The sequence below is a fragment of the Acomys russatus genome, chromosome X, assembly GCF_903995435.1.
Source record: "Acomys russatus chromosome X, mAcoRus1.1, whole genome shotgun sequence".
Classification (NCBI taxonomy): Eukaryota; Metazoa; Chordata; class Mammalia; order Rodentia; family Muridae; genus Acomys; species Acomys russatus.
In genome coordinates, this window is record NC_067169.1 from 45,962,920 (window position 1) to 45,975,603 (window position 12,684).

The 12,684-nt window shown below is 40.3% G+C and overlaps 2 protein-coding genes across 3 annotated transcripts in view; one reads left to right on the forward strand and one right to left on the reverse strand.

Annotated features, from left to right (window-relative positions):
* Klhl15 (kelch like family member 15) overlaps positions 1–12,684 on the forward strand; it is a 932,444-nt gene that overhangs the window by 348,360 nt on the left and 571,400 nt on the right. The gene's annotated exons all lie outside the window — the stretch shown is intronic.
* Positions 4,965–6,264, reverse strand: LOC127185852 (adenosylhomocysteinase-like). The gene is given in 3 exon segments (XM_051142441.1): positions 4,965–5,821; positions 5,824–6,103; positions 6,106–6,264. Coding segments are annotated over 3 exon segments (1,296 nt in total).

Sequence of the window (12,684 nt, forward strand, 5' to 3'; positions counted from 1 at the left end):
CACAGGAGCCTCTGAGACAGCTAAATACAGTAAGCCACACCAAAAGACAATTTTAATTATATAGACAGACATTTCTGGTATTTAAAAAGGGAAATTTCATTTTAGATCCCTTAAGATGAGTGCTAAGAGTTGAAGGATAGAAATGTGTTACTTGAAAAAGCTATTGCAATACTAATTGCAATTGTGACCACCAGAGTAAGCCCCTCCCTAATTTTAACCGCAACCTTTATATTTTTCCTCTAAAAAAAAAAGGTTGAAAAACTAGTTGTCCAACAAGAAAAATTAGCAATGATAATACAAAGGCTTGAGAGACAAGAGACAGAGGAAGTAAGAGAACAGGAAATGCTTAATTGTAAAATAATGAAATTGATGCTGAAGATAGACATCTCATTGACAATGGATAAGAAGGCCAAATCACTGGTATGGGGCCTGGCAGGCTTGCTGGTATGGAGCCAGGCGTGGAATTTGAGTGCCTAAGTGTCCAGTTTATGTATGGATTTATAAAGATCTAATTGTACCTTTATAAACAGAAAGGAGGAATAAGATTAGCTGAAAGCCACTGGATTATAGAAAAAGCTGAATTAGATCACACACTTTAAGGATGTTTTAACATCAGAATGGAAGTCAGGGAATATGTACATCGAGGAAGAGGTTTTACCTATATTTCCACAGGAGTTGAAAGACTATGGGTTCCATAAAAATTGATAAAGATCTGATCTGAATAAGAGAAGCTTCCATATGAAATGAAGGACTTAAGGAAGAGATGCAGGGAGACAGCAACACATATGATGCAGAAAGCAGATTTCCCCTGCATAGAGACAGCTCAGCAAACCAGCTGAAGAAGGACAGATCATTTATCAAACTGGCAAATTAAAAAACCTTGATGCTGAAATGGATCGGTGCTGAAGACTGATGATCAGGACTGCAGTTATGAAGGACCATCACACCAACAGATCTTCATAAGGACATTCAGGTTGTTAAGCTTTGGGGATTGATAATGGTTTCTGATATAATAGTTAAACTGTACAAGTTTTAGCATAAACAGAAAGGGGAAGATATAGAAATAAAAGATACTTCTACAAGCTTGCCCCAAGATCAGGCCACCCTGGAAAGCTCCACCCCGCAAGAAACCCTATATAAACCCTGTGTTCTGCTCAGTTCTCTGCTGCTTCTCACCTGAGCAGAGGCAGCCACCCTCCTATATTTTCCCTCCCAGCAAATCTCTTCCATAAAGTTTGTTGTGCCCTGTGACTTTGTGGTATTCCATGGCTACTGACTGCCCTATGAGCTGAAACACACCTGGAGTAAAACTGAAGTCATGAACAAAAATATAATAGCAATTTCCTAGTAGAATATGAGCCATGCTCCAAGGTGGCTAGAGAAGAATGCACGTCAGAATTGTTCCTGTAAGACAGAAGAGAAAACTGTTGGAAACACTAGCAACATTAAGTTAATGCCAAGAACAGTGAGATTTACAAGCCTTCCAAGTTCCAAAGGATAAATGTGAAATCCCATATTATATATGAATATCTGACTTTAGTGGAGCACAAGATACCATGTATAAGTAGAGGGTTTAAGCTTGTAACCATGACTAGGAAAGGCCATTTCTGCTCTGCACTACCCTGAGCCCCCAGACTCTGCCAGTAGCTTCCACCATTGGAAGAGTGGCTAGAGTTAAAATGTGCTTTCTTCATGACATGGCATATGCTTATTTAGTAGAGTAAGCAATGGACACCTTTCTCTTTCTCTGCTGATATTTTCCATGGTGATCTTGGCGCAGAGGAAAAGTAAGGCCTTAGGGAACTGCTTGAATAAAACACCTACTTTGTGAATTTCTGGCTCCTTGTATATAACAGGGAGACAGTGTAAGTCATTTGTTGTAGAACACTTCTGAGGGCTAAATAAGACTTAAGCACGGAAAGTTCTTTGTTATAGGGTGTGGGGTGGACATGTGGCAAGTTATGCCTAATTCTATGTACAAGTAATGTGTTGGAGGTTGAATAGAAGAGGCAATTTCTTTAAAAATAACATATAAGAGAAAATGATAATGGATTATAGTAGAAGACTAAAGCTGTTGCAGCAATGCTGAGGTAAGTATGGGGTTATAGAGTAAATTTTGTTTAAAATGGTCTGGCAGTGTGCTGCAACTAAAGGCTATGATGATGTCCATGGCTCAAGCTTTAGCTGAAGGCTGTGTTGGTATCCACGGTCTGTACTGCCACTAGAGATCAAGCAGAGGTCTTTTGTATGTGCTGATGCTGGAGACCATGTTGACGTTCATGGTTCATTCTTTTGCCAGAAACTATGTAGAAGTTCATGACCCATGCCCCCACTGACTGTAAAGAGCAAGGGAGCTACTTTTGCTATGGTATCAATGACTGTAGACTCACAGTTGAGGAAGAGGGACAGAGAAGGCTTCTGTGACAACCCCTATCCGCCCCCAAAAGTACCAGCCTAGACAGGGAGCCATTAAAAATAACTCTTAAAAATTACAAGAAAAAATGCTTTCCACAGTTGATGGCTTCTAGTAGGGGTACAGGTGAGGAAGGATTCAGTTTTCTTTAAGAAGCTGGCCAAATGGGAGTTTGACTATCCTCCAGGAATTATATGGGCAGCTCAAATTGAACTACCCCCATTCTCTTTCTTTCTTCTTTTTTCTTGGGCAGAGAGGTCACAAGGGTTGGGGGAAGACATAGGAGGACTGAAAAGTCAGTGTGATTGGGGTGTATGATGTGAATTTCCCAAATAATCAATAAAAATATTTTGGGAAAAATGGCCTACAGGAATATAGTATCTTGAAAGACCTTTGAACAGGTGCATCATTGCAAACACACATCCTGACTTCTTACCAAGAGGGAGAAAAAACTCCAAATGTTCTGATTGTTTATTCATTGGCTATAAAATATTTGCTTATGTAGTCAATTCATTTATTTAAGGATAACATTTAAAATGCCACTGCAGTCAAGCTTAGTAACTCAGTGCTTTATGCCAGCTACATGGGAGGTTGGAGTAAAAAAATCACAAGTCCAAGACTGAGTTCAAAGACAACCTAAGTAACTTAGACCCTTGTTTGAAAATAAAAATTAAAAACAGGGCTAGGGGTTAACTCAGTGTTACAATGCTTGTCTAGCATGTATGGGACTTAGATTTAATGCCACTGTCAGAATCAATCAATCAATCAATGAATAAATCAACCAATAAATCAAGCAAACAATAAAATAAAATAAGGCAGTAATGCTAAATCCAAAAATTCTGGCTTCATATGTGTGTATTGTGGCTTTGGAGACACTGAAGGAAAAAAATCCTGCCTTTTGTAACCTCTTGTATATATTGTAAAATGATATGGTAAGATATAATGTTATAAGGATTACATGAAATTTTATATAGTTTTATCAACTTACTCATTTACTTGGCCACTTTTGTTTCTCCAAAACTCCCATTCATCCACAGGTTATTTTGTAAAGAATTCTAAACACTAAATGAAAAATTATCTCAGTGTATATATGTAAAATATGTTGACACTTAAAAAATAAACCTAATAGCCGGGCATGGTGGTGCACATCTGTAATCCCAGCACTTGGAAGGCAGAGGCAGGCAGATCTCTGTGAGTTCAAGGCCAGCCTGGTCTACAGAGTGAGTCCAGGACAGCCAAGGCTACACAAAGCAACCTTGTCAAAAAAATAACCTAACAACATTATCAAAAGTAAAAATACTAAATTACAAGTTATAGGCTCTAAGTTGGGTGCTAAATGTGATTATATTTATTATTATAGATGCTTAAATTTTCTCATTTAGGCTTCACTTTATACATTTTCTAAAATAAACCAATGCATCATATAAATCATTTAGGCCTTTAATGTAAAATGTTTCTTAGTAAAATCATAGTATATGGCTGCATACTACTTTGATTCATCGTATTTTCTGATGCCTTATAGAAGGCAAAGCTAATAAATATGTGCACATCTTTAAAGAGTGCATCATGATTTTATACTGATAATTTCTATTCAAATTTCTAATTTCATATTTGTATTTCTGATAATTTCATACTGATAATTTCTATTCAAATTCAGGACTCTAGGATATATACTCTAGGTCATTGAACTTAACTCCAATATAAGCTTTATCCTCCAATTATCTAAAAAAAATACAAGAACACTATCAGTGAATATACCAATTTTTGCTAAATGTCATGGGTGGTGTGTGCCTACAGTCTCAGAACTTGGGAGGGTGAGGTAGACAGATCACAAATTCAGAAGTTATATAGCACAAGTTTTTTAAGGCACTAGAAATTGTATTTAATCCACCTTCCTCTGTTAACATTTTAAATAATATACAAGCATTACAAATTAAATTAATCTCTTTGTGAACCAGGCTTGTGATAGGAACCATCAGTGACTAACAGTGACAAAGCTTTGCCTATCTGTTCTCCCAGCTTTCTTTCAGTCTCTAGCTGTCACTTGTCCTTTCTTGGTTGTCTCCTTAATCTATTTCAATGCTATGAGATAGGGACCAAAAGTACCAAGTTCAGCATTGTGAGGCTTAAGAGACGGCCCAACAGTAAGTAAGCCAAGCTCTCAAGAACCTTCAAACTCAGAGGTTCCTGCCCTTTGCTGGAACTCCTCAGATCCTGGGCTGAGAAACCAGTAATCAGTAAAGCAAGCATGCAGACCTAGACCAAGGGAAGCCTGGATCGTAAGGTGCGTGGCCTTGTGACTACCGCAGCAGCATCCAGCCTCAGGACTTCAAGGCTTCTGAGCTCACGTTCCTTGTGAATGGCTCCAAGGTACCTCTATCTTGGACTGGGGACTCACATTTCCCCCTGCCACACCTGGAACTGTATGAGGGATACAAGAGAGGCCAAAGACAGGGTGACACTGGCAAAGCAGTGGTGACAATAGCTCTTGGGAAAGAGGTAGGGCCTGGAACAAGGATGATGGCTGGAAGGTGAAGGGCAGTCCCGGCTCTCAGTAGCAGTAGTGGTCAGGCTTGAAGGGGCCGTCAGCAAACATGCAAAGGTACTGGGCCTGGTTCTCAGTCAGCTTGGTCAGTTGCACATTCGGCTTGCCCAGGTGGACTTCAGCCACTGCCTCATCCAACTTCTTCGGCAGGAAGTGAACCCCAACGGGGGATTTGTCTGGGTGAGTCCACAGCTCAATCTGTGCCATCATCTGGTTTGTGAAGGAGTTGCTCATCACAAAGCTGGGGTGGCCCATGGCGCAACCCAAGTTGACGAGCCAGCCTTCCATCAGCAGGCTGGTGCGGCGTCCATTCTTTAGCCAGTAGCGGTCCACCTGAGGCTTGATGCTCCCCTTCTCCACAGCATCCTCACTGAGCCACTTCTCATCAATCTCCACATCAAAGTATCCACTGTTACATGCAATGGCATCATCCTTCGTCTGTTCAAAGTGCCAGCCAAGGATGATATCAACACAGCCTGTGGTGGTGACAAAGATGTTGCCCTCCTTACAAGCCACATCCATGGTGGTCACCTCATAGTCCTCCATGGCAGCTTGCAGTGCATTGATGGGGTCAACCTCAGTGATGATGACTTGGGCCCTCAAACCCCTCAGGGCCTGGGTACAACCCTTGCCCACATCACCATAGCCTGCTACCAACACCACCTTGTCCGCAATCATCACATCTGTGGCTGGTTTGATGCCATCTCTGAGGGACTCCCAGCAGCCATAGAGGTTGTCGAACTTGCCCTTGGTGACAGAGTCATTGACATTGATAGCAGGCACCTTTAGTATCCCTTTGGCGACCATCTTGTAGAGGTTATGGACCCCAGTCGTGGTCTCCTCAGAGATACCTCGGATACTTGCAGAAGCTGTGGGTATTTGGTGTGGATGAGGTTAGTAAGGTCACCACCACCGTCCAGAATCATGCTTAGGGGTCCATCCTTGAAGTGCAATGTCTGCTCAATGCACCACAGGTACTCTTCATCTGTCTCGCCCTTCCAGGCAAACACTGGAATGCCGGCCTTGGCAACGGCAGCTGTGGCATGGTCCTGAGAAGAGAAGATGTTGCAGCTAGACCACCGCACCTCAGCACCCAGGGCCACGAGAGTCTCGATGAGGACAGCAGTCTCCACAGTCATATACGCGGGCAGCCAGCAACGCGAACACCCTTCAGCGGCTTAGAGGCTGAGTACAATTCACGCATGCGCATCAAACCTGGCATCTTACTCTCCGCTATGTTCAGGGCCTTTCGTCCCCATGCAGGCGGTCCGCTGTCCGTGACTTTGTAGGGTAGTTTATTGGACATGCTGGCGGCGTTTCTGCTAGGATAGATGAACTCAGTGAAGGGGGTCAGGCGGCGCGGGCCAGGGCTAGTTTAAACTCTTGCATGGTTCTTTTGATGTTCAACCTGTACTCCACTAGGAAAATATAGAATACCTGTATTTCAAAATAATTTGAGATAGTTTCTCTCTGATAATGTAACAAGTCAAGTACACAATGAAATATGGTAGAATTCATTTAGGTTTTAATCCACAGGCATTTTTTAAACCGGTTAAAAATGCATGGAATATCAATATGGTACCAAACTGAAAAATGCAAAACCAAACCAAACAATGATCTCCTTTATCATTTCCTTCTAATTTGTGCCTTTTCTCCCATAGGTTTCTTTTCCCCCTTCTTACTAGTTTGGTATGATTTTATTCCTTCCATATATGTATTTGTTTAATTTTCTCCAACTTTATTTTTTCATTTATCACCATAGTGTTCCCAACAAATACATAGAAATAGTTATTATTTTTCCACAGCTGCATACAATTCAATTATTTTATTTTGTCAGCCTTCTATCCATGAATATTTAATCATTCTAGTTCTTGCTGTGATATGTACTGGTAAAATAAACAACATATTCACATTTTCCACTGCTTCTTTTGTTCTGAGACTTGAGTATCATGATAATGAGTATAGGCTAGGCATTTTCTAATGTATCTTTATAAGAATATACCATTCTGTAAATAGTGACCTTGTTCAGCTTTTTAAATCTTCCTAGATGGTTCTGTGAATTTACAAAGGTTGAGAATCACAGACTTATTTAACTGTTTACAGTTTTGTTTGTTTTGTCATTGGCGTATAGCAACATAAAATAAAACTTGTACTTGGTGTTCCTCTACTAGATATTTTGTACTAAAAGTAATCAAGGACTGTCTTTTTTTTAAACAATTTTATTTTTTTTTTAAGATTTACTTATTTATTTGTTTATTATGTATACAGTGTTCTGCCTGCATGTACACACATAGGCCAGAAGAGGGCGCCATATCACAATACAGATGGTTATGAGCCACCATGTGTTTGCTGGGAATTGAACTCAGGACCTCTGGAAGAGTAGCCAGTGCTCTTAACCACTGAGCCATCTCTCCAGCCCTTAAAGGAAGCTTTTTTTTTTTTTTTTTTTCTTTTCGAGACAGGGCTTCTCTGTGTAACAACCCTGGCTGTCCTGGACTTGCTTTGTAGACCAGACTGGCCTCGAACTCACAGCGATCCACCTGCCTCTGTCTCCCAAGTGCTGGGATTAAAGACGTGTGCCACTATACCCGGTTCCTAATCAAGTACTGTCTTAAACTTGACTTTATAATCATAGTTGCTAGCAGAGGAACTTAGAAAAAAAGGGTTTATTAAATATATACTGAGCACCATTAAAACAATATCATAGATTATTGTTTTCTTATAAAATATATTATTGCAATTGCCCTTAAGTCTTATATTACATTTTCTGAAGTATGCTCTATCCATACATTAATATAGTGGGCATTTATTTAACATGCACCAGGTTATGGCAGTGTGTTAGATTGTATAGATAGAATAAAAAATACAAAAGGCAAAAAAAAAAAAAAGAGTAATGTGTCCATATGGAGTTTATATCTTTTTCTTTTTAATTATTCACTTTACATCCTGGTCACAGCACCATCCCTCTTCTTTTCCCAACTCCACCCTTCCTCCCTACTCCCCTCCCCCTCCCCAATTCCTCAGAAAAGGGGAGCCCCCCTTCCCATCTAACCCAGCTCATCAATCACATTAAGACTGAGTGTTTTCTCTTTCTGGTAAGGCAGTCCTGCCAGGGGGAAGTGATCACAAAGCGCAACAGAGTCCATGTCAGAGACCGCCCCTGCTCTATACTAGAATGGCCCTTTAAAGCTCTTCTTACAGTATTCAGCTGGTTTTCTGGTCCAACATTCCCAGATCTTCCACTTTCCTCCCAAACAAACAAACAAACAAACCAACCAAAAAAACAAAAACAGAAAAAGAACCAACATTATCCTGGTGTTACTTTTCTCTTACTGTGTTAAATCACTGTGTCTACTTACAGAAAAAAAATTTATTTGGACTTACAGTTCCAGAGGGATAAGAGCCAATTATGAAGGAGAATCATGGTAGCAAGTGGCCAACATAGAGGTTAGAGCAGGGTGCTGGGAACTCACATCCTTAACTGTGAGCACAAGGCAGAGAGAGTAAGTGAAGAACAGAGGATCTTAACTCTCATCCATTCACAGTGAAGCATTTGCTCCAGCAAGGCTGCACTTCCTCAGCCTCCTTCAATGCACCACCAACTGAGGACTAAAGTTTCTTTAAATTTTTTAATTTATTATAATTTAGTCACATTACATCCCAATTGTTATCCCCTTACTCTTATCTTCCCATTCCCACCCTCCCTCTCTCTTCTGCTCTATTCCTCTCCCCTCGACCTCTGAAAGAAGGGGAACTCTTCCCCCACTATCTGACAACAGCCTATCAGGTCTCATCAAAGTAGCCTGCATCCCCTTCCTCTGTGTGCCCACAAGGTCAGCCCAGCCAATAGGCAGTGATCAAATCTTGGGCACCAGAGTTCATTTCAGTTCATGTCAGAGGCAGTCCCCGCTCCCCACCCCCACCCCACTTGTAGAATGAGCTGTCCATCAGGTTTCCTTTTGACAGATATTCTAAAGGACGTTTCTTACTTAATTTTTTTTTTTTTTTTTTTTTTTTATTTTTTTTTTTTTTTTATTTTTTATTTTTATTTTTTTATTAATTTATTCTTGTTACATCTCAATGTTTATCCCATCCCTTGTATCCTCCCATTCCTCCCCCCCCATTTTCCCATTATTCCCCTCCCCTATGACTGTTCCTGAGGGGGATTACGTCCCCCTATATATTCTCATAGGGTATCAAGTCTCTTCTTGGCTACTTGCTGTCCTTCCTCTGAGTGCCACCAGGTCTCCCCCTCCAGGAGACATGGTCAAATGTGAGGCACCAGAGTACGTGAGAAAGTCGTATCACACTCTCCACTCAACTGTGGAGAATATTCTGACCATTGGCTAGATCTGGGAAGGGGTTTAAAGTTTACCTCCTGTATTGTCCTTGGCTGGTGCCTTAGTTTGAGCGGGACCCCTGGGCCCAAATCTGCCTATCATATTGTTCTACTTGTAGATTTCTAGGACCCTCTGGATCCTTTTATTTTGCTATTCTCCCATGCGTCTCTCATTTAGAGTCCCAATAGGATGCCTTCCCCTCTGTCCCAGTTTCCTGGTAAGTGAAGGCTTTCGTGGGACATGCCCCTTGGGCTAGTATGCAGATATAAGTGAGTATATACCATTTGAGTCTTTCTGCTTCTGGCTTAACTCACTCATTATGATCATTTCTAGCTCAATCCATTTATCCACAAATTTCGGGAATTCCTTGTTTTTAATAGCTGAGTAGTATTCCATAGTGTATATGTACCACAGTTTCTTTATCCACTCTTCTATTGAGGGACACTTAGGCTGTTTCCATGTTCTGGCTATTATGAATAAGGCTGCTATGAACATGGTTGAGCAAATTTTCTTGTTGTGTGCTGGAGCATCTTCTGGGTATATTCCAAGGAGTGGAATAGCTGGGTCTTGAGGAAGCCCTATTCCCATTTTTCTGAGATAGCACCAGATAGATTTCCAAAGTGGCTGTACTAGTTTGCATTCCCACCAGCAATGAAAGAGTGTTCCTCTCTCTCCACATCCTCGCCAGCATGTGGTGTTGCTTGAGTTTTTGATCTTAGCCATTCTGATGGGTGTAAGATGGAATCTCAGAGTTGTTTTGATTTGCATTTCCCTGATGACTAAGGAGGTTGAGCATTTCTTTAAGTGTTTCTCAGCCATTTGATACTCCTCTGTTGAGAATTCTCTGTTTAGTTCCAAGCCCCATTTCTCAATTGGGTTATTCGGTTTGGTGGTGTTTAATTTCTTGAGTTCTTTATATATTTTGGATATTAGACCTTTGTCAGATGTAGGGTTGGTGAAGATTTTTTCCCAGTCTGTAGGCTGTCGCTTTGTTCTCTTGACAGTGTCTCCTGCCTTACAGAAGCTTCTCAGCCTCATGAGGTCCCATTTATTAATGGTTGACATTAAGGCCTGGGCCGTTGGTGTTCTGTTCAGGAAGTTGTCTCCTGTGCCAATATGTTCCAGGCTCTTTCCCACTTTTTCTTCTAAGTGGCTTAGTGTCTCTGGTTTTATGTTGAGGTCTTTAATCCACTTGGATTTGAGTTTTGTGCAAGGTGACAAATATGGGTCCAGTTTCATTTTTTTACACATAGACCTCCAGTTAGACCAGCACCATTTGTTGAAGATGCTATCCTTTTTCCATTGAATGGATTTGGCTTCTTTGTCAAAAATCAAGTGACCATATGTGTGTGGATTCATATCTGGGTCTTCGATTCGGTTCCACTGATCAACCAGCCTGTTGCTGTGCCAGTACCATGCTGTTTTAATTACTATTGCTTTATAGTACAGTTTGAGATCAGGTATGGAGATTCCTCCAGAGCACCTTTTATTGTACAAGATTGTTTTAGCTATTCTGGGTTTGTTGTTTTTCCATATGAAGTTCAGAATTGAACTTTCAATGTCTTTAAAAAATTGTGTAGTTATTTTGATAGGGATTGCATTGAATCTGTAGATTGCTTTTGGTAGGATGGCCATTTTTACTATGTTAATTCTCCCGATCCATGAGCAAGGAAGATCATGCCATCTTCTCAGGTCATCTTCAATCTCTTTCTTCAGAGTTTTGAAATTTTTTTCAAACAAGTCCTTCACTTGCTTAGTTAGGGTAACTCCTAGATATTTTATATTGCTTGTGGCTAATGTGAAGGGTGTGGTTTTCCTAATTTCTTCCTCTGCAAGCTTGTCATTTGTGTATAGGAAGGCTACAGACTTTTTTGAGTTAATTTTGTATCCAGCCAATTTGCTGAAGGTGTTTATCAGCTTTAGGAGTTCTCTGGTGGAGTTTTGAGGGTCACTTATGTACACTATCATATCATCTGCAAAGAGGGATAATTTGACTTCCTCCTTTCCCATTTGGATACTCGATCTCCTTTTGTTGTCTTATTGCTCTGGCTAGAACTTCGAGTACTATATTGAAGAGACATGGAGAGAGTGGGCAGCCTTGCCTTGTTCCCGATTTTAGAGGTATTTCCTTGAGTATCTCACCATTTACTTTGATTTTGGCTATTGGCTTGCTGTATATAGCCTTTATTATGTTGAGGAAAGTGCCTTGTATCCCCGATCTCTCTAAAACTTTAAACATGAATGGGTGTTGAATTTTATCAGATGCTTTCTCTGCATCCAAGGAGATGATCATGTGGTTTTTTATTTTCAGTTTGTTTATATGGTGGATTACATTGATGGATTTCCGTATATTAAACCATCCCTGCATGCCTGGAATAAAGCCTACTTGGTCATGATGAATGATATGTTTGATGTGCTCCTGTATTCGTTTTGCAAGTATTTTATTTAGTATTTTTGCATCTATGTTCATAAGAGAAATTGGTCTGAAATTCTCTTTCTTTGTTGAGTCTTTGTGAGGTTTAGGTATCAATGAGACTATGGCCTCATAGAATGAAGTTGGTAATTTTCCATCCATTTCTATCTTTTGGAGTAGCTTGAAGAGTATCGGTATTAGCTCGCCCTTGAAGGTCTGGTAGAATTCTGCACTGAAACCATCTGGCCCTGGGCTTTTTTTGGTTGGGAGACCATCGATGATTGCTTCTATTTCTGTAGGGGAAATGGGACTATTTAGCTTGTTTATCTGTTCTTCATTCAACTTTGGCAAGTGAAATTGTTCAAGAAAATCGTCCATTTCCCTTAGATTTTCAAATTTTGTGGCGTATATGCCTTCAAAGTAGGATCTTATGATTCTTTGAATTTCTTCAGTGTCTGTTGTTATGTCTCCCTTTTCATTTCTGATTTTGTTGATTTCAATACTGTCTCTCTGCCTTTTAGTTAGTTTGGCTAATGGTCTGTCTATCTTGTTGATTTTCTCAAAGAACCAGCTTTTGGTTTTGTTGATTCTTTGGACTGTTTTCTTAGTTTCTAATTTGTTAATTTCAGCCCTGAGTTTGATTATTTTCAGGCGTCTACTCCTCTTGGGTGTTTCTGCTTCTTTTTTTTCTAGGGCTTCCAGTTGTGTTGTTAAGATGCTTATGTGCGATGTTTCCAATTTCTTTTTAAAGGCACTTAGTGCTATGGATTTTCCTCTTAGCACTGCTTTCAATGTATCCCACAAATTTGGGTATGTTGTTTCTTCATTTTCATTGAATTTCAGAAACTCCTTGATTTCTTTCTTTATTTCTTCCCTGACCTAGGTGTCATTTAGCAGAGAGTTGTTTAGTTTCCACATATGTGTAGGCTTTTTGTTATTTCTGTTGTTGTTGAATTGCAGCCTAAGAGCATGG